This window comes from Hyperoodon ampullatus (assembly GCF_949752795.1).
Source record: "Hyperoodon ampullatus genome assembly, chromosome: 5".
NCBI classification, from domain to species: Eukaryota; Metazoa; Chordata; class Mammalia; order Artiodactyla; family Ziphiidae; genus Hyperoodon; species Hyperoodon ampullatus.
The window spans coordinates 137,619,256-137,641,540 of record NC_136918.1 but is presented as its reverse complement, the minus strand read 5'-3'; the positions used below and the strand labels follow the sequence as shown (position 1 = coordinate 137,641,540).

Here is a 22,285-nt window from a genome sequence, read left to right as displayed (position 1 = left end):
TTTTTTGCTTTGAAAAATCAGTCTAAGAAGTTAACCTATTTGGATACCAAACTGTATCTAAAGTAAAATCTCAACTCTCCCCCCTCCCCAAAATAAAATAACATTAATAAAAACATAGAAATTTTAAGGAAATATGCCAAAACAGTAACATGGGTTCCCTCTGGTGGTGAGATGGGTGATTTCCACCTCCAACCCGTTTTTTCTACTTGACTCTTTACTAACTTTCTAGAATGTGCTAATACCACCTTTAAAATCAGAAAGCAAACATAACAAACTTCCAAAAGTTAATCAACTATTTAGAAGCTAAGGTGATCTAATAATCAAACACTCTAAAATTCAACAGAATAAGCCTTCTTGAACCACCTTCTCCTCTAATTCTAGCTGTGGAAGGAGTCCACCCATAAACTGTCTGTACTTTCAGACAAGTATTCCAAGGGGGGGATTTACTGATTTTCACACTAGGTAACATTGAACTGTTCCAGTCTCAGAAACTCATCAAAAAGAGAACTTAGTCTATTAAAATGTTCACATCTCTGAGGTAAAAATGTGTGCTAAATACAACAGCCAACATGTTTCTGGAGAAAATCGGTCCATGCGTATCTTCTGTTACAGAAATCCATTTTCTAGTGTCCGTCAGGCTCCATCTGATCCCACTGGTCTCAGGTGTGTTTGGTGTCGCCCCTCCCTGGGCACACGGGGGTCCCCAGACCTAGCAGCCTTCAGGCACATGACAGGTCTCATCAGGGGTCCAGATCTTGGGGACCTTCTTTGTGCTCACTGAGTCTGGGCCGCTTAAGCTCCGGGGGACTGACCTGAAGGTCTCCAGGCATCTCTAAAATGTGAACACACATGGGGTGGACAAGTGAGTGAAGACATCTTTAAGTTAAGAGCTGATGTTTACAAAGTAAATTTCATGCGCAGACAAGGAACTGAACTGCCTGGCCAGGTCCTCTATGCATCTAAGGGGAAGATCTGCCCCAGTGGTTCTCAACCCGGGGCGACTGTGCCTCTCGAGGGACAGTGGGCAGTGTCTGATGACGTTTTAGAGCGTCACAAGTCGGGGCACGGGATGGGTACCGGCACCCAGGGGCGCTGCTCATCATCCTGAATCCACAGTGCAGCCCCAGAGCGAGGAATGACCTGCCCAGATGCCAACACTGCCGAGGCTGAGAACCGGCCCAGCTCTACCCATCTTCCAAACCCACCGTCTGCGGGGCAGGGAGCACCGTGGCGGGAGGGTGGGCTGCCGGATGAGAATACACACGCAATCAGTGGGTTTAAACGACGGGCCTGGTGAGATGCATCCTTGCTTTCTCAGAACTGCCTCCAAGTTAGGTGGTGTTCATTTCCAAAAGAGATGGTATTCTATCTTTAATTATACTAAACCAGTAACAGTATCACTTACCTGACTGAATTTCTTCTGTGGAAGGGCTGGAAATTACGCTGGTTGGTATAGAATTCAGTGGAGTATCTGTCTTTAAGGGTATCAAGTTTATTCTCCTTGATTAAAAAAAGAAAGAAAAGGCCATTAGTATCATCGGAATGGTTTGCATACAATACCAAATGTCCAAGGAAACATGTAAAACTTTCAGCTCATATCATGCAAGGCATTGAATATAATGTCAATATGCCCCCTTACTTAGTAACTAAGGATCATGTGTTAAGTTAAACCATCACATAAATAAGAGTCAGCTTAAACCTTAACCAGTCATCTAAGTTTCAAAACCCGTGTTTTGTGACCTACCAATGACATGCTAAACACTCTGCTAGATGTTTCCTCCATAAGCCTATCAGACATGGCTTCCAGTGTGGAAAGCTCCAAAATATAGATGGTTCTTTTTTTTTTTTTTTTTTTTGCGGTATGCGGGCCTCTCACTGCTGTGGCCTCTCCCGTTGCAGAGCACAGGCTCCGGACGCACAGGCTCAGCAGCCATGGCTCACGGGCCCAGCCGCTCCGCGGCATGTGGGATCTTCCCAGACCGGGAGACGAACCCGCATCCCCTGCATCTGCAGGCGGACTCTCAACCACTGCGCCACCAGGGAAGCCCCTAGATGGTTCTTTTTTAAAATTCACAGTCTTAATTCTCAACAACTATTTTTTTTTAAATTATAACTGAAAGAAGCTCGCAAGAAATTAAGAGGGGAAAAACTTTAATACCAAAAATGTTTCAAAGAACACTTTCCCACTCCCTTCCCCCACCTAAAAATAAATTTTAAAAACATTGCTAGGGACTTCCATGGTAGCACAGTGCTTAAGAATCTGCCTACCAATGCAGTCGACACTGGTTCAATCCCTGGTCCGGGAAGATCACACATGCCATGGAGCAACTAAGCCTGTGTGCCACAACTACTGAGCCTGCGCTCTAGAGCCCGCGAGCCACAGCTACTGAGCCCGAGTGCCTAGAGCCTGTGCTCCGCAACAAGAGAAGCCAGCACAATGAGAAGCCCGCGCACCACAATGAAGAGTAGCCCCGGCTCGCCGCAACTAGAGAAAGCCCACACGCAGCAACGAAGACCCAACGCAGCCAAAAATAAATAAATTAATTTTTAAAACAACATTGCTAGTCTGTAGAAAGAAATACAGAAAGAGCCCAGCATTCCACCTAAACCACATTATGGATCCGCCAATGAAGTCGCGTGAACATGGCAGAGCGTGTGGGGGGGTGCAGTGCTCCCCTCATCCCCCCCTGCCCCCCCAGCCCCTTCCCCAGGCCGCCTCCCAGTGTTGGGCAGTGGGCCGGGGAGAAGGCCGTGTGCAGGATCAGAGGTGTCCAGGGAAGGAAGCCTGGAGGCCAGCTGCTGCCTGACGACAGGGGCCATACTGGGCAGTCCTGTCCGCTCTGCAGTGCCAGCCGTGAGCTCGGGCACGTTCACCAGCCAGACGGGCATGAACAGGGGAGAAAACGACAGCAGCGCCACCTGGAGGCTATTCAGACCCGCGGTGCCGCTCACCATGAGCCAGTCTGCTGGACGCGCCAAAACCCCGTCGAGATGCTCCTTTGACTTCCTACCTATCGTAAGTGCCTGTTACCGTCTGGGCAGGAGAACATGGGTAAAGAACGGGGACACGCTTCCTGCCCTGGGGGGCCTGTACTCTAACTAGGGAAACAGAGGCATAAATCAAACACCTGCTATCGAATGCGACGTGTCGTGACACAGAAAAGGGCTGAAGGGACATCCAAATGGGTCTTCTGGGAGGACTCTAATGTCACCCAGGGGAGCAGGTGTCCAGGGCGTCCCCAGAGGGTGAAGGCACAGAGCCCTCCAAGGGCAGAGTGTGCCCTGGGGACCCGACGTTCAGAGTCGGGCTGGAGGGTAAGGCACGCGGGACGAAGCAGAGTGAGGGGTCACCGTGCTGGATGGCAGGCTGCCACAGAGCCGGCGACGGGCCGAGCGAAGAGCCGGGACCTCCCCCGACGGGCGGAAATGGAGCCAACAGAGGTCTGTAAGCAAGGAAGCGGCACTCTCAGGTCTGATGTTAGGGAACATCTCTCTGGCAGCTGTGTGGGATTTCACCTATTAGAGGGGCTTTCGGCTTATCCTGTCTTTTGACAAGGCAAGGCAGTTTCTGTTTCCATCACAGCTCTCACCGGGGTGTTGACTTGCTCCAGGCCTGCAGTGTGTTCAGAGTGACCCTCCGGGATGGGTGGGCTTTCGCATTCTGACTGCCGGGCTGCAGGGTCTTCTCCTCTGAGGGCCCTGCCAGGAAGCCTCTGGCACCGGGAGCGGTCACAGGGGTGTCCTTGGCCGCCGTGGGGGCCGGAGACTGTTTCGCCTGAGGGGGCGTTGCAGAGGGGCTGCTGGGGTCCCGGACTCTGCTGCTGGGGGCTCCCTCTCCCAGCCTGGGTCCTGGCGAAGACCCTGTCTGACTCTTGGTTTTCTTCGCTGTATCGGGAGTTCTCACGCACAGAACTGGCTTCTCTTTCAAGCGAATTCCAAGCTCATCCTTCTCAAACGTCACGAAGGAACAGTAACCATCCGTGGAACAGATGGCCAGGAAGGCCCCGTCGCTGGACCTGCGTTCCCGAAACAGAAGAGAAAGCGAGAAACTTTACCGAAGTCTACAGGCCACTCTTAGCGCCCTCGTCGCTGGTTAGAAAATGGAAGTTCAAGCAAACTCACAAGCTTTGTCTGAAGGCAAAGCCGTCAAGGGAAAAACACGGCTGAGAAAGGATCTGTGCGGGCTTCTCCCTCACGCCCTTTCCCTCCCAACCCACCCCTGCTTCGTCATCAAATTCACCAGAATAAAGGTGAGATGATCGGGTTTTTTTCTTTTTTTTTCCCTCCAAGATAAAAAGAAGATGAGGGCTTCCCTGGTGGCACAGTGGTTGAGAGTCCGCCTGCCGATGCAGGGGACACGGGTTCGTGCCCCAGTCCGGGAAGATCCCACATGCCGCGGAGTGGCTGGGCCCGTGAGCCATGGCCGCTGAGCCTGTGCGTTCGGAGCCTGTGCTCCGCAACGGGAGAGGCCACAGCAGTGAGAGGCCCGCGTACCGCAAAAAATAAATAAATAATTTAAAAAAAGAAGATAAAGAGTGATAAAGAGCAAGAACTAGATGGTAGGTGGCCAGGCCCAGCCGGGGCCCGAGCAGACGGTGTAGACACAACTGGGAGCCCAGGCCAGGCAGAAAGGTGAGGGCAAAGTGACCCCTCAGGACGGGCACAGTTCTGGGGCCCCTCCTTGTCTGCGCAGCAGGGGCCCGCGTGTGTGGGCTTCCTCCCGGAGGGCCTGGCGAGTCCCCACAACACCAGGGACCCCGGGCCTCCCCTTGGTTTATGAGAATTAGATGAACCACACACAGTCTGCACGGCATCAACACCCACTGCAGTCACAACAGGAAGCAGTACTTCAGCAAGTTAGAAACAGCTTTCCTTTTTACATTGATTCCTTTAAAAAAAACTGGTAAATAAGGGCCAAAAAAGCCAACTGTAGGATGAAATGCTCCCTGACCCGAGGGGCAACTCCAGGGGAATGTACACTGTCCCCCCCATCCACTCACCAGGAAATATCACTCAGGGTGTGGTAATGTATGTTAGACACGTAACCAAACGGGAACAGCTGCTGGGTGTCGTACAAAAGCACAGAGTCTTCAGAAGCCACAGCAAACACCAAGCGGTAGGGCAGGCTCACCAGCTCCACACCTGGCTCTGGTGATGGGCGAAATCAGGAACAGAGAAAGTCAAACAAGCAAAAGCAAACTTCCCAAAGAAAACAAATTTTCCCCAAAAGCCCTCTCCCCAGGGACGTAAGTGATGTAATTTTACTAAATGCTTTACGGAAGAATTCAGTTTTTTGTATTATTTTCTATAGAAATATAAGAATCAAGGATAACCATGCAGGAACCAATGAGGACACTGTGTTATGATTCAACACTCATGGGCACCTGCGGTTCAAAAAGAAGAGAAGAGGGCTTCCCTGGTGGCGCAGTGCTTAGGAATCCGCCTGCCAATGCAGGGGACACGGGTTCGATCCCTGTTCCAGGAAGATCCCACATGCCGTGGAGCAACTAAGCCCGTGCGCCACAGCTACTGAGCCTGCGCTCTAGAGCCCACGAGCCACAACTACTGAAGCCCACGCGCTTAGAGCCCGTGCTCCGCAAAAAGAGAAGCCACTGCGATGAGAAGCCTGCGCACAGCAATGAAGAGTAGCCCCCGCTCGACGCAACTAGAGAAAGCCCACGTGCAGCAACGAAGACCCAATGCAGCCAAAAATAAATTAATTAATTAAAAAAAATTATCAGGCATTCCAAGAAGCAGAAAAATATGACCCATAATGAGGAGGAAAAAATCAATCAAAACCAACCCTTTGTACACAAAGCCATTAAAACAGTTATTGTAACAAGTGTATTCCACGTGTTCAAGAAGCAAGAGGGAAGGTGTAAAGCATAGATACGTGAGGAAGACCCAAGTTGAACTCTAGAGATGAAGACTACACCGTCACAGATAGAAAATACACTGGATGGCACCAAGGGCAGGTGACACGGAAGAAGATTAGTGAACTCAAAACAAGCTGTAGAAACTATCCGCAGAGAGGAAAGAAACAAGTAAACAGAGCATCAGTAAGCCATGGGTAACTTCAAACAGTCTAATACATGTGTAGCTGGAGCCCCTGAAGAAGAGGAGAGAGAGTGGGGGGATGACAGAAAAAGTATCTGAAGAAATAACTGGCGAAGTTCTCCGAATCTGATGAAAACTATAAACTCGTAAATCTAAGAAGTTCAATGAACCCCAAGCACAAGAAACATAAAGAAAACGGCAGCAGGCACACCGTAATCAGATTGCTGAAAGCCACTCATAAAGAGAAAAATCTTAAAAGCAGCCAGTGGTGGAAAAAGTTAAACAAAAATCCAATTCATATAATTTTTCCATAATTTTCACTGCATAGGAAATCAATAATAAATGACATTCAACCTGCTTCAGTAGAGAAACAAAGCTAGTATTTTTAGTCCTTTAAAGTTGCTTGCAGCAAAGAAAGTGTATTCTAGACAACGCAAAATCTGACACGTATTTTGATAACATCAGCCTTTGCTCTCAAGACTGACCGAACTGAACCAACCCACATACTCACCTCTCCCCACCCACCCTGGTGACCTGCCTCAGAGAATGTGACACACCCCTGTGGCTCTAAGGTACCTGCTTCCACCACTGGCCTCAGCTCAAAGTAGACGGGGCAGCAGCGGACAGCGAGCGTCGCCTTCCCAGGACACGGAAGATGGGCGATAGGCCTGCAAGATGAATCGCGGTTTTGCAAAAAAGCACTGTCACTCAACAAAAGCAAAAAGAAAGGGTAAATATTTCTTCAATTGCATACCTTTTAAGATTTTTCCTGGAGAAAACATAAGTTGTATTTGTTACGTTTTCACCGGATTCCACACATCCAGCTGGGGAAGCAGTAGAGGAAGGCAAGGCCATGTGTTATTAAACTGTTCATCAGCAAAGACGCATCAGTTCTGGTTTGTAAAAGATTTTCCCCGGAACATTATTACCTGGACAATGTTTTTGTGAACTGAGGACAAATGCAAACACCCTGTCCCTGCCCGGGCTCAGCCCTTTACTCCAGTTCTACCCACCTGTCACCTCCCCAAGGGGCTCAGCTGCCCCAGAGCGCCTTCCAGGCCTGGGTGGGAAGAACATAAAGCAGGGAGCCCTGACCACAGCAGACCTTTGCCTGGGAATCCAGCCAATTCCTGCTAGTGAAGTGCTATGATCAGACCTCCGGCTCTCTGTCCCCTGGATTCTGACCTCAGTTGCCACCCAAAACCTGAGACTCAGGCCTTTTCCCATCGGCCTGATGGAGCCCAAAGGCTGCCAGGAGACCAGCCCTCTGCTGACATCTCCAGCCCCTGCAGAAGCTGCCTTTGCCCTGGGGAGCAGCCCACATCTGAGAGCCCTTCTACACTCACCTCAGGCTGTACTCAAAACCAGGTCAGATCCTGCTGGAGAATGACCGTCACACACAGTTGCTCTTGGGAACATCTCCCTGTTTTACGTTAACATTTCCTGACACACACACACACACACACACACACACACATATATAATCTTCCATGTGACCATTTCATACCCGCCGGGGAAGGCAGCAGACACAGCCAGTAGTCTTTCTACTCTCTTCCCATCTCACCCCATCCTTCCATCCCCAAGTAATCCGTTTTAACAAACCATCAGGTCATTCTATATTTCCTCCATGCTCACGTAATTGTTTCAACCAGCTATAACTCAATCACTTGTATATTCATATGGTGGGTTTTTTAAATCTATTTTATAAAATGGGGTATTATTTATACTTTTGCTCATTTTGCTTTTCTCAGTCAATTACTTGTGACAGTTAACCTGCGTGACACTAAGGCATCCTTTCTTCAGTAGCTACCTACTATGCACTGGTCTGAAAATACTGTAATTTATTCACCCATTCTGTTAACGAGTATTGTTTTGTTTTTGATTTTTTACAACTAAGAGGCATGCTTGGACTTCCCTGGTGGCGCAGTGGTTAGGAATCTGCCTGCCAATGCAGGGGACATGGGTTTGAGCCCTGGTCCAAGAAGATCCCACATACTGCGGAGCAACTAAGCCCGTGTGCCACAACTACTTAGCCTGTGCTCTAGAGCCCGTGAGCCACGGCTGCTGAGCCCATGCGCCACAACTACTGAAGCCTGCGCACCTAGAGCCCGTGCTCTGCAACAGGAGAGGCCACCACAATGAGAGGCCTGCGCACCGCAGCGAAGAGTAGCCCCTGCTCGCCACAGCTAGAGAAAGCCTGTGCACAGCAACGAAGACCCAACACAGCCAAAAATAAATAAATAAAATAATTAATTAAAAAAAAAAAAGAACGTGTCATTAAAAAAAAAAGCTATGCTTGCAATAAACATCCTTGGACATACACTCTTATGTACTGTTTTCATTTCTTGAGGAAGTGAATGTCAGACAAGGGGCGGATTGGCTGAAGAGTACATGCATTAAACGGTTACCAGACTGCCTTCCCAAAAGGCTCTAACAATCCACACTCTCTCCAGCAACAGCCATACACATGCCCATCAGCGACAGATATTTTCATTTTTTTCCAGCCTGAAATGAATAAAGGGATACCTACTGATGTCACATTCACTTGCGTTGCCTTGACCGTCGGGTTTCCCAGCACCTCCCTGTGTGCCAGTTCTGCATACAGATTTGCTCTTCTATGAGCCGCCTTTTTGTACCTTTCTCTCGTTTTTCTCTTTTGGGTTTTTCTCCTTTTGTCTTTTTGTTCTTCTTGCCAATTTGGAAGAGGCATTGTCTATGATATCGGTTAGCGCTCTCTTTTCTGTACCATAACCATTATTTTCCAGTCCCATCATATGACTACTGATTTTGCTTACTGCGTCTTTTGCCATACCAAAGCTCTACATTCAAATACAGCAAAGTAGGTCTATCATTTAAGAGCTTCTGGGTTTCCAGTCTTAGTTTGGTCTTCCCCAGTCCTAGAATGTCCTCCTAGATTTTCTTGCAAGAGTTGTACATTTTTACCATTTTTAAGTATTGAATTCACCTGCAGTTTATTTTATTTATTTATTTTAAAAATATATTTATTTATTTATTTTTGGCTGCACTGGGTCTTTGTTCCTGCGCATGGGCTTTCTCTAGTTGCGGTGAGCGGGGGCTACTCTTCACTGTGGTGCGCGGGCTTCTCACTGCAGTGGCTTCTCTTGTTGTGGAGCACAGGCTCTAGGTGTGTGGGCTTTAGTAGTTGTGGCACGCGGGCTCAGTAGTTGTGGCACGCGGGCTCAGTAGTTGTGGCTCGCAGGCTCTAGAGCGCAGGCTCAGCGGCCATGGCTCACGGGCCCAGCGGCTCCGCGGCATGTGGGCTCCTCCCAGACCAGGGCACGAACCCACGTCCCCTGCATCGGCAGGCAGACTCTCAACCACTGCGCCACCAGGGAAGCCCCCTTTATCATTTTTATTCTCAATAATGAAGCAGCCTGTTGTGACAGGGCCTAGGCACAGACAAGTCTGGTTGGAATAACTTGTGGGAGTGTAGTGGTCAAGGCTGACAGGTCAGCAGAATCAGCAAGGACACGTCAGGGTCACTGTCAGCAGGAGGGTGAGAGGTTGAGTCCAGCAGGGTCAGCCAGGGCAGTGCTGTTGCCAACATGGTCTCAGAGCAGACTGTGCCCTGCTCTCCATGGCGCAGATAGCATCCTGTGTATGATATGATGACATGACCAGGGCTGGGCCAAACGGGAGGGCACAGGTCAGGTTTGCCACTAAGTGTCCCAGCCAGGCCGGGCAGAGGAGACCCCAAGAGTGTGTGAATCATACACACGTGTGGGTTAGGCTGTAAAAGGACATTGGGGAACATGTGGGAATGACATTGGCCTAGGGGGATCCCAGGACCAAGAATAAGTAGTTGCTTAAGTATATTGAAAGTTGTTTACCAAACTCAGTAGCAGGTCCTTTCCTAAACGGCAGCTCCAAAAATATTTTCACTTAAAATCAGGTACCAGGTGGGTATCTGCTGCCACCATTATTATTCTTGGTGGTGTTAATAAATGCAGGAAACGAAGTTACAGAGATAGGAAGAGAGAAAACTTTGTGATAGGACTATGTTTCTAGAAAATCCAAGAGATTTAAAAAATACTCTCAGGATAAAAAAAAGAATTTGATAAGGTGGCTAGATATTATAAAATACATAAAATCTGTATCTGCTACAGTAGAATAAGTACTTAGAAATGTGAAAAGGATAATTGTTCCATTTGTAACAGTGCAAAACCCAGAAGACATGGAAATGCATAGGAAAAAATTTAATAAGGCATAGAGCCTTTATGAAGAAGACTAGAAGGTCTTATTGATGGTTATAAAACAAGTTCTGAACAAATAGAGAGATTTCGTGTTCTAAAAATTAACATGATAATTGATTTCCAATTAGGATCCCATTTAAGGATTTTTTTGTTGTTGGTTTGTTTCGGTTTTTTGGTTTTTTAATTGGATGACATCTCGGATTTGTTTAGGAGAGTAAATGCAAAGAATAGTAAAAAAGTATGAAAGATAAGAATAATACTTGAGCAGGCATTTGCCTGTCTAAATGTCAGAGATTCTGTATTGCTATTGTTATCAAATCAGTATGGTATTGGTATAGGAATAAACATATAGCTTAGTGGATCAGACAGAGAATCCAGAAATAGATTCTGGGATAAAAGGGAATTTAATAGGTGACCTGAGTGGTATTTCAGTGGGAAGAATGGATTACTGAGTGAATGGTTCTGGAGTGTCCAGCTGTCTGGAAAAAAATTAAACTGGACTCTTAGCTTATATATAAACTGCAGGTGGGCTTCCTTGGTGGTACAGTGGTTAAGAATCCACCTGCCAATGCAGGGGACACGGATTTGAGCCCTGGTCTGGGAAGATCCCACATGCCGCAGAGCGGCTGGGCCCGTGAGCCATGGCTGCTGAGCCTGCGCGTCTGGAGCCTGTGCTCCACAATGGGAGAGGCCACAACAGTGAGAGGCCCACGTACCGCAAAAAAAAAAAAAAAAAAAAAAAATGATAAAGGCACTTTATCATTAGTTTTAGAATGACGACCTCCATATACATCTAGGGAAAAGGCACTCATTAAAAATTTTTTTAAGTTGAATTTGCCTAAGGGAGTATATAAACATATAAACCCTCTAGTCTAGTGGCTCCCAAACTTGTCTGTACATTAAAATCACTGGAAATCTTTTTAAAATTCCAAGACCCAGACCACACACTCCAAACCAATTAAAACACAATCTCTGGGAGTGGGACCCAGGTACCATCACTTTTTGAAGCTCCCTGGAGGTTTCAACGTGTGGACAAGTTGGGGACCACTGCTTTCATCAGAATTCCCTGAGCTGCAAAGAGCATCACAAAATCAGGAGCACAGATACCACCGCCTCTGCTCTCATGCCCTTAAATCAAAAGCTTTGTTAAACACACCTGGTGTGAGAAGCAAAGATCCATCAGGAGTGAAACTAAGTCTACGAAAGAATGACTTCATGCTGTCGTCATGGAACATCCGGTAACTTCTCGCCTGCGGCACACAGAGTCTAAACGTTATTCCAGACCTTCGCATTCGCAATACAGGCTTACCGATTCCTATTTTTTTCTCTACATGTTGTCATTTCTTACTGACATAATAATAAGTGAAACTGAAATAAATTACATATCAAATAATCACGCAAGTCTGCAAGGGCAATCACTCGTGAACTGATCACCCATTTTTGGTAAGGAAAGCTGTGTGTGTGTGTGTGTGTGTGTGTGTGTGTGTGTGTGTGTGTGTGTGTGTGTGTGTGTGTGTGTGTGTGTGTGTGTGTGTGTGTGTGTGTCTCTCTCTCTCTCTCTCTCTCTACGTGTTTGTGTGGCTCTATAATTATTATACAAATAACCCTCTGTAAGCGCACACACCACACTGTCAACAGTGGTTTGTCTGGGGAATGAGACTGGGAAAAGGCAGGAAGATGACTAGGAGCCCTTTGCTTGCTATCTGTGTGTTTATATTTAGAATCTCCAACCCAATGAACCCTTTTTAAAAAGAAAACAGTAATCCTATCATCTTTTCAAACAACATTTCTTGAACACCTGTGTGGAACAGTTTTTGCTACCATGCACTGACACCTTATGAACACTAAGCATTTAATCCTCAACCAGGCATGACTCTCCTAACTACACGTGACCTCTCAGCGCCGGCCAGCTCACACAACCCACTCTGCCTTACACGCTGTCCCAGGACTGGATTTGCACCTCATCTCTGCTTTGGTTTTTGTTGTTGTTGTTGTTTGTTTGTTTTTAATTTTATTGAAGTATAGTTGATTTACAGTGCTGTGTTAACTTCTACTGTACAGCAAAGTGACTCAGTTATACATGTATATATTCTTTTCCATATTCTTTTCCCTTCTGGCTTATCAAAAGATATTGAATACAGTTCCCTGTGCTACACAGTAGGACCCTGTTGTTTATCTGCTTTGTTATAGTAACCAACTTGCTCCCTTTCACCAACTAGGATTAGAGTGCTATCTTCATTTACCAGTTCTTTCAAAAATCAAAATCCTTTCCATTCCTGAGTACCAGCCCGATGGCCAGAGTCCCCCTCCACCTGCCAAGAAGGTGTATCGCCGCTGCTGGACCCACCTGCCTCCCTGTTGCCTAGTGCTGGGGTCTTCCTGGTCAGTGGTTCCTGACCCTCACTGCACCTCAGACCGCGGGGGCCCTGCCTGCCTCAAGCCAAGTGAATCACAGCTCTGGGGGTCGGGCCCAGGCGCCCATATTTTTACATGCTTCCCAGGTGACCCCGTAGTTCAGCCAGGGTTGGATACACTGTCCTCCACCATCACCTCTCCCCTGGCCCCCAGACGTCCCCACCTCCGTACAGGCCAGCCCAGACCACCACACTGAGACTTGGTGGTCTAAGAGGAAGTCGTATCGCAGTTCAGGTGTCGGGTCCTGGAAACCAGGGGTTTAGCTACGAGCGACGGAGGAGCTCACGACGTCCTAAGTCCCAGCTCCGGTACGGCTAAGACGGGATGTCCAAACACTTGTACCTCTCCTTCAGGCCCTACTCCAGAGAGCATCTTTGAGACATTAAAAGCCACGCGTTTCTTCTGTGTGCTGTACACCCTCAGGATCCTAAATAAAGAAGAAAAGTCTGATTTATCTCTTCTAGTAAACGAATTATGTTTCACAGAGAAACAATCTATTACCAGAACTGAAGACTGCTTCAGCAACTTTTGGCCTGCAAAACCACTGACCAATGACTTTCACACTTAACTGAGTGACAGAGGCAAATATTAACAACCAAAAGGATATCACTAACTAAGTGGGGAAATATGTCACAATTTCATTCTTTATTGAATGTTTCAACTTGTCAATGGACATAAACTTGTAAGCCTGGCCTTGTTTTTCAGGTCTTGGGCATCTGGCTCAGGGGCCATCTGGATGACTGCAGTGAAGTTTATTTTGGGTGGAACGGTCTCACCCTCAGGGATTTGCAAGAGTAAGGAAAACAGCAGCAAGTAAATTGGTTGTTGGTACTTCATAGTATTCCCTGAGCTAATCAAATTGTTTCACTCCTGACTGCCTGCATAAAACACATATACCAGGGGACTTCCCTGGCGGCCCAGTGGTTAGGACTCTGTGCTTACCACTGCAGGGGGCACAGGTTCGATCCCTGGTCAGGGAACTAAGATCCAACAAGCCACTCGGCATGGCCACACAAAAAAACAAAAACAACCACATATACCAGAAAATAAATGACATTTGGAAGTTACAGGAGATTCTATGAAAAATAAACACTTCCTTAGTGCTTTCATTCCAGGGCCATATGAAATTCAGTTTGTTATAGTTAAAAGTAGTTGGATAAATATTATAAAGGACTATTATGACTGGTGAGTGATATGCTTGGCACCTCTGGGTTTTTTTTTTTTAATTTTTTGTTCCAGGAACACAATTAAATTACTGTGTTTAGGGCTTCCCTGGTAGTGCAGTGGTTAAGAATCCGCCTGCCAATGCAGAGGACACGGGTTCGAGCCCTGGTCCGGGAAGATCCCACATGCCGCGGAGAGACTAAGCCCATGCGCCACAACTACTGAGCCCGCACTCTAGAGCCCGTGAACCACAACTACTGAGCCCGCGTGCCACAACTACTGAAGCCCGTGCGCCTAGAGCCCGTGCTCTGCGACAAGAGAAGTCACGGCAATGAGAAGCCCGCGCACCTCAACGAAGAGTAGCCCCCGCTAGCCGCAGCTAGAGAAAGCCCAAGTGCAACAACGGAGACCCAATACAGCCAAAAATAAAATTAATTAATTAAAAAAATATATATTGTGTTTAAATGTACCAGTAAACACAGCAACAAGACCTCCTTTCAGAGAAGACAAAATATCTTATTTTCATATTAATTTAAATGGAGTTGTTAAAATCACTATAGCAGTAAACTCTAATCAAAGAAATGAAATAACTATCCAACCCTACCACTAGTTACCTCTTCTTGCTTAAGTCATATTTATAAAAGACTTTTTCTTTAAAAGTTGCCCAAGAAGTTTAAATTTAATTCAAAGCTATTTCTGCATTCACTCACCCACTCAATAAAGACTTATTAAGTACTAACTTCGTGTAAGGCTCTTGTCCTAATTAGTTGCCAATTTCTTATTATGCTGTAAGAATAGCAGTAAAACAAAATGCTTTATATGAAACCAAGAATGAAAGAATCAAAGCCAGACTGTGGTTTACATTGGTTAAGCTGTAATAAAAATACCTCTGAAGAAAATTTCAAGCAAACAGAGATGAAAACAACTTGCCAAATACTAACTTACCTGTCACAGCTCAGGGTAGCAACATATTGACCCAAAGGATCCCAGGTTACTCCTTGTACATAACTTTTATGTTCATTAAAAATTGAGATCTTTTGTCCTACGAATAAAGCACACAACACACACATTACCAAAACCCACTAATGCACAAATGGTATAAACTACAATTTAAGTATTGTTCCTTTATGCCGTTCCATAATTCAGCAGTTGGTAACTTAGACTCTACCAAATTCCACGTCAAGCTCTGGGGACCAAAGATGACTTCACATGGCCCCTCCTCCCAGGGAGCTCACAGCTCATGGTGGGGACAGACCCACCACCAGCATGCGCACTGTGACACGACACAGAGGAAGAGGGCAGCTAACCAAGCAGGGGGTGAGGTCGAGAAGGAGTGAGCTCAGAGTTCGGTTCTCCAGGTCAGACAGGATACAGGGGGCCGATGAGGGGAGAAGAAGGTATTCTGAGCAAATCCACGGGGTGAAAGTCAGTTTAGGCCTCTGGAGCAGTGACAAGTAGCCGAGAGTGCTGGTGTGTGCAAGACCCTCGTGTGCAAGGAAACGGTTCTGGGGGTTCATGGTGTGGCTCAGAGCAACGCTGAGCTGGGAAGTGACCTGCATTATAAAGATGAAACTGAGGGTCGAAGAGAGCACAGAAAAGTGTCACTAGTTAGGAGGTGACAGCAGACCAGGTGAGAGATGAGGGCCTGAACCAGAGCACTGTGACTAGGGATGGGAAAAGGGCTTTGGGGGAAACATTTAGAAGATAAAACCAGTAGCACACAGAGATTACCCGGATAAAAAGAGGAGGGAGTTCGGGAGCCTTGGCCAGTCTTGAAAAAACAAAACCCAGGGAATTCCCTGGCGGTCCAGTGGTTAAGACTCGGCACTTCCACTGCAAGGGGTGGGTTCAATCCCTGGTCGGGGAACTAGATCCCGCATGCATGCCACAACTAAGATCTGGCGCAGCCAAAATAAATACGTAAATAAATAAATAAATATTTTTTTAAAAAAATAAGTGAAATCACATTAGTCTACTGCTTAAAACCCTTCAGTGGCACACGGTCACACCTTGGTTACAATCTGAGACCCGACCCCGTGGCCTGGACCCGCCACCCTCCAGCCTCAGGTCCCCCCTCCCTCCTGCTCCTGCCGTCCGGCGATTTCCTGATCCTGGGACACAAGCAGCAGCTCCGGCCGCCGGGCCTCTGCACCTGCCGTTCCCATGAAATAATGCACACGGCTTGCTCCCCGGCTTCATTCCAGTCTCTGTCCAAACTCCACAAGCTCAGAGAAGCCCTCCCAGATCACCCTCTCATCCCCGGACCCCTTCGAGCGCTATCACTTCCTGGCATCATACATTTGCGTATTCATCTGACACCCCACTAGGACGTAGCCATTGTATTCACGCGTCCTCCAGCACCTGCAAGAGTGCCCAGCATGCTGGCCGTGTTCAAGATCGTTACAACTGGCTTCAGGGGGTGCTGATGGAGTGTGGCAACGGACACTGAAATTATCCAACCCACGGCCAGATTTGGGTAAAAGAAGACAGTGACACTGGTCCTCCACATTGCCGAGTGTCTGGGATTGATGAGAAAGAGCATGAGAGAAATGAGGCAAGACAGAGGGCGCTTCAGCTGGACCGCACAGAACGGAGAACAGAGGCCTCCACAGCGTGGACGAAAACTGGGCTGATGCCATGCTGAGAGCACAGGGGAGGCCAATGCCGCTGCCTGACTCCCAACCTGGGCACTTGGGTTGCAGGAGAATCAGCAGATAAAGAAGAAGAGAAGAAGAGATTTGGGAGAAGACGTCAAGCTTGAGTACAGGACTGCAGGAGGTCAAAGTGGTCAGGCGTCAGCCACCACTGGCTTTTGGCATTTCACTGCTATTTTCATCCTACGGTAACTTCTCACATGTTTATTGTCCCCTCAACTAGTGAACAGGTTCTTTCAAAGCAGTGAGGTGTCCTGGGCTCACCTTGATGTCCCAAAATGGAAACCCGACCCCACCTACCCCAACATCGAGCATGCAATGAATGCCTCACTGATTATGACCTGCTAACTTCCCGAGATCCTAAGTTCCTGGACGGCAGGGATCAGCCGTGTCCCGCCCCGCTGGCCCCGTCATGTCTGCACCCCCAGGCGTGTGAGATCTACCTTGCTTTGGCACCAGCAACTCGTGACACCACTGCTAAGCCTCATACATTCTGACTAGGCCCTTAAAAATGCAGTGGATCCATGGCATGTGGGGCTAATCCCTAACCTGTCATGCGAAACACCTGTTTCAGTTCCCTAAAAAAACTCTTCTGAAGCCTTTAAAGGTTCGGCTTTTTAGACACTTAGAATAGTCCTTCCCCCGATAATAACAAAAACACATCAGCTACCTTTACTGACATCCCATATGATGGCCGTGTTATCCACAGAGGCAGAAGCCATTAAATTCCCATCGGTTGCCCAGCAAATATCATACACATCTTCTAAGTGGCCCCTAGAATCCAAAGAGGAGAAAAAGCAATTCTTGTCTCAAGGAGAGAAAAACTTGTCAAAAATTTAAAAGCAATCTCAGGGACCATACATTACAGTGGGACTTTAGGAATTTCCACTAGAGCTATATTAGCTATAGCTATAAACTACTACCTTCAAGGATATTTGTATCTTTAAAATTGATTCAAGCTTACTAAGGAAAATTTTATAAGATAAAGAAAATCCATTTTAATCATATTTTTATCTTTTAAACTATGCCCGTATTACTGTCTTGCATAAGTAAAAGTTTTAAGTGAGATATAAAAGTCAAAATGCGGGCTTTCCTGGTGGCGCTGTGGTTGGGAGTCCACCTGCCGATGCAGGGGACACGGGTTCGTGCCCCGGTCCGGGAAGATCCCACATGCCGCGGAGCGGCTGGGCCCATGAGCCGTGGCTGCTGGGCCTGCGTGTCCGGAACCTGTGCTCCGCAAGGGAGAGGTCACAACAGTGAGAGGCCCGCGCACCGCAAAAAAAAAAAAAAAAAAAGTCAAAATGCGCATCAGCTTAATGCATCCAGGTCCTAAGGATAAACCCCTCCCAGGCCCCTCCCGTGGTTACCTCAGGGTTTTTACCACGGTCCAGTTCTCCTTGTTCAGCTGAGCTTCATCCTCATCCTGAAAAGCGATCTGTTCTGGTTCCTTGTTATCATTCACCTTCCACAGCAGAATGACAGCATCTGTGGAGCGAGTCAGTTAAAGATAAGCCACCCTTTACAAAGCATGGCTCCTTCACTTCTGGATTTTTAGGGTATTAAATAATATCTATGTTGTTCAATAGACACTATGGCCACAAGGATTTACGTCTAAGAATTCGGGCAGGAAAAGCAAGTTTGCCTTCTGAACAAAAACTCCAAAATCAAACTCATACCAGATCAGAGCTATACAAGGTCACCTTAAACAGAAGTGTCCCCAGGCCAGCAAAACACTACTGCAAAGTGACTGACTACATTAACAAATCCACAGGCATAACCTGTAAGTGGCCGAACAGGGAAACAACAGAGGCACCAACGCAAGGGTTGGCAACTCATTCCTAGCTGTGTAACCTACGGCCAGTCACTTCCCATCTTGATGCCTCGGTCTCCTCACCCGTAAAATGAGGAGGATAACAGTGCCTAGCTCATCAGCTATCGTGAGGATTAAAGGAGGCAAATGCATAAAGCACGTACCACACGATGCCCGGCACATGGTAAGCCCGTGCACGTGTCAGCTGTTAACACTATGGACGTGTCAGATACCTTAGCATGATGTCATCAATTGTCTGAGTCCTCTAGCTCCCCACGTTCTGACGCCAGGCTCACCACATAACCTTCTGACCAAGACGTGGCTTCCCTTCGAGGAATGCCCGAAGGAGGAGAGTGAAGGAGCCGGTGGTGTGGACACACACGTTCTCTGTCTAAATTAACTGGAATCCTGGGAGCTTGGCTGAGATGAGACTGGCCCTGATGCACTGGCACTCTCCACGTGCTGACTGACGGACGGCAGGTTTCCGGGCCCTCGAGGCCAAAGGACCTGGGCTGCCCTGTGCGGCCTCACAGAGGACGGCCCGCCAGCCTCCCCACTGCCCCGTGCTGTTGCCACTCCCCACCCCTCCCTCGACGGAAACACTGGACATCAGGGCACTGAGTTCAACCAGGCTTCTTTTCCTCCTTCTTCAAACAACATCTGAGATGTCTTTTTTCCTTTTATTCTGACTTCTAGACTATCTTAGTTTTAGAGCATGATAAAAAGATTTACTTCTTCTGTATCATTTTATGCCATTTAAGCACAAGCAGAAAGGGAATTTCCTGTCGGTCCAGTGGTTAGGACTCCACGCTTCCACTGCAGGGAGCACGGGTTCAATCCCCGGTCGAGGGACCAAGATCCTGCATACCGCGTGGCGCAGGTAAAAAATAAATAAATATATAAATAAAATAAGCACAAGCAGAAAATATGAATCAATCTACTCCTACCAAAGAAACATAATTTAGGGGGCTGGTTTTTTTTTTTGCAGTACGCGGGCCTCTCACTGTTGTGGCCTCTCCCATTGCGGAGCACAGGCTCCGGACGCGCAGGCTCAGCGGCCATGGCTCACGGGCCCAGCCGCTCCGTGGCATGTGGGATCTTCCCGGACCGGGGCACGAACCCATGTCCCTTGCATTGGCAGGCGGACTCTAAACACTGTGCCACCAGGGAAGCCCTAGAGGGCTGTTTAGACTATACTCCCGGAGCCAATTAATTCGTTAATTACACAGAGACACGGAACGGACTGTGATCACTTACAGATGCTAAATGAACTGCCAGCCAAACAAGGCCAGGCCAGTTGCCTTGGGACGTAGAACGGTAAGCACCTACCTGCTTGTCTCCAGTCAGCCCAGTGGGAGCAAGTGGGAAAGAGGCCGTTTTCAAACAGGTCTTCTCAGTTTACGCTTGGCATCCCCCACCCCTTCACACTCCCCACATTATTTTACTCAACTATCTAAATGACAGACTGAGAGGGTCAAGCGACCTCTAAAAGAACAAAGTATGTCTAGCTCAAATCTCACTCTTCAATATGAGACACATGGGTATCTGGTTTCTGAAGAATCTTAAAGTACAATACTCACCATCCCCTCCTGATGCTAAAATTTCCCCACTTGGAGAAAAACGCACGACATTGACAGCTTTGGTATGGCGAGCAAGATTGGACAAAAATTCAACAATGGCCTTTCCATCTGGTCCTTTTTCTACCTTCCAGATCTGCTGATACGAACACATTCATTCAGAGAAACGTATAGCGAGCACGCACCATACTGTAGCGACGGAAACACCACTACGCTGATTTTCAGAAAGAAAATTTAGTCTCTCTTTTGAAATGTAAGAGGAAGGAACTCCTATCTGAAACATAAACCTACAGTCCGTCCCATGGCCTCCCACCTCTTTCTAGTGCAAACTGTTTCCCGGGAGGAAACTGGCTCAGGGTTCTACAGCAATAGGCATCCGGTGACATCACTCTAGATAACAGGACCCCAGGAAGAAAGGTGCTCTCCTTTGCTTTCGTTGTTGACTCAAGGCCCTGAGAATTTAGCCCTCTGGGCTACATAACTAAGTAGTGTGTGTCTGCTGACACTCATTATAAATAGAAGAGTGGAGAATGCTGCTTCAATAGGGCTTCCCTGGGCCTTTCTGCCTCGGCCCCATTTACCCTGACAGCGGTGTCCACCCCCGCGGAGGCCAGCCTGTGGATCCTCCCGGCGGCTCCGTGCTGGAAGTCCAGGCTGTACACTGGCTCCTTGTTATGCCAGGCGATCTCACAAGTGATGACTTTCATCCTCCTGGGTCTTCAAGGGGCAGAATACCGTTCCTCGGGGACCGTTCCTTCTCCAAAGACAGAGGAAAGCTGAAAATCGTCGGTAATGAGGTGAATATTATAGCAGGACGATGTACTGAGCGCCTAGTAGGAGCCAGGAACTCTGCTAACCGTCAAAAACGCACGCTGCGTTGGGAGAGGATGTTACTGTTGACCTCTGACGTTAACACCTAGCAAGTTTCACCTAAAATGGTTCGCTGAGTCGTGGCTGTTCAGTTTATTCTCCTGCTACCTCCGGAAAAGCAAAATGGGACACCCGGGCAGAGGAAATCAGGGCACCTGGGTCGGGCCTGGCTGGGCGCCCGCCCCCGCTTAGGGGAGGCTGCCGGGCGAGCCCGGAAAGCCGGGGCGGGCCGCCTGGGGGAGTGGGCCGCGTGGGAGGGGGCTACCCCGGGGAAGGGGCCAGGGCCGCGGGGGAGGGGGCTCTCTGGGAGAAGGAGGCCGCCCAGGGGAGGGGCCTGCCCGGGGAACAGACCGAGGCCGGAGGCGAGAAGGCAGCTCCCTTCCCGCCGCTCGGGACTGGACGCTGGGCCCGGGAAGCCGGGACCGGACTTGCCTGGGAGGAGGCCGCTCGAGGCCGGGGCGGGGACCGGCCGCGCGGACGCGCGCTTCTCGGGAGCTATCCCGGGTCCTCTCGGCAGGCCGTCAGCGAGAGCCTCTCGCCCCCCAGGTCCGGCCGGAAAACCGCAGGGACGCAGAAGCCAGGGCGGGGAAGCCTTACCTGCAGGGACGCGGTCAGTCCCAGGGGCCGCCAGCTCCCGCCGCCGCGCGCGCGCCGCTTCCCGCGCGCTGCAGGCTCCGCCTCCGCATGGGCGGGACTCCCGAGACTCTCCGCCTCCGCGCGGGCGGGACTCCCTGGAGGCCCCGCCCCGCCGCAGAGGATGGTCCAGCGCCGCGAGTCCTGCGAATCTGGGATGGCTCCCGCGGGTTTATTAATTCCCTGCGGACAGATGCACAGGTGGAAGAAAGGGGGAGTCCATCGATTCATTCGTTCAATCACTTATTCCCTTGTTAATTCATTCTTTTAGCAAACATTTACTGAGCATCTGCTATATGCGGAACCCTGTGCCGGTCCTGGATACACAGTGGAGAACGAAGCTGACTCAGACTTACCCTCAAGAGAATTTACAGTCCGGTAAAAGGGAAAGAAGAGCCGTCCTGTAGGACAGGTGGGGAGGCTGTAACTCTTGAGACCCGCCCAAGACTACCAAGTCTTTCACTGGTGCAGCGAATATTTGACAGCTGTAACCTGTATCAGGCCCCCGTTTTGGTCACTGGTGTTTCAAACATAAATAAACCCCAGAAACGGTCTTGGGGCTTCCTGTCATGTACACAAATAATTATAATTAAAAAATAAAGTGAAAAGGAGTGTGAAAGGAACAATGTGCTCTTACAGTTCTGAGTACGAGGTTATTTTGAATTTGAAGGCTCAAAGGAAGTTTGAAGAGAAGGAGGCATTTAAAGTGGGCTTCAAGTGATAAGAGTTTCGGATGAGCAGCTCTGGGAAATGAGAATTGAAGGTAAAGAAACTCACCATTGACAACAGAGGCACAAAGGAGGAGCAATGGGACCTGGCAATGAATGGGAAAGGATGGATGGGTCAGTGACCCAGAAGCCTTTGGACACGGATAAGCAGGTCATATGCACA

The 22,285-nt window shown here is 48.5% G+C and overlaps 1 protein-coding gene across 1 annotated transcript; it reads right to left on the bottom strand.

Annotated features, from left to right (window-relative positions):
- Nucleotides 1-509: 509 nt before the first annotated feature.
- CHAF1B (chromatin assembly factor 1 subunit B) lies at nucleotides 510-20,598 on the bottom strand (the record flags this gene model as incomplete). Its single annotated transcript, XM_079704692.1, has 13 exons — nucleotides 510-832; nucleotides 1,406-1,500; nucleotides 3,591-4,016; nucleotides 5,001-5,142; nucleotides 6,634-6,725; nucleotides 6,812-6,881; nucleotides 11,428-11,521; nucleotides 13,029-13,113; nucleotides 14,796-14,892; nucleotides 17,175-17,278; nucleotides 17,872-17,989; nucleotides 19,895-20,027; nucleotides 20,473-20,598. 13 exons carry the CDS (start codon nucleotides 20,596-20,598, stop codon nucleotides 741-743), a joined length of 1,674 nt encoding a protein of 557 aa, XP_079560818.1. The 3' UTR covers nucleotides 510-740.
- Between the last annotated feature and the right edge of the window lie 1,687 nt (nucleotides 20,599-22,285).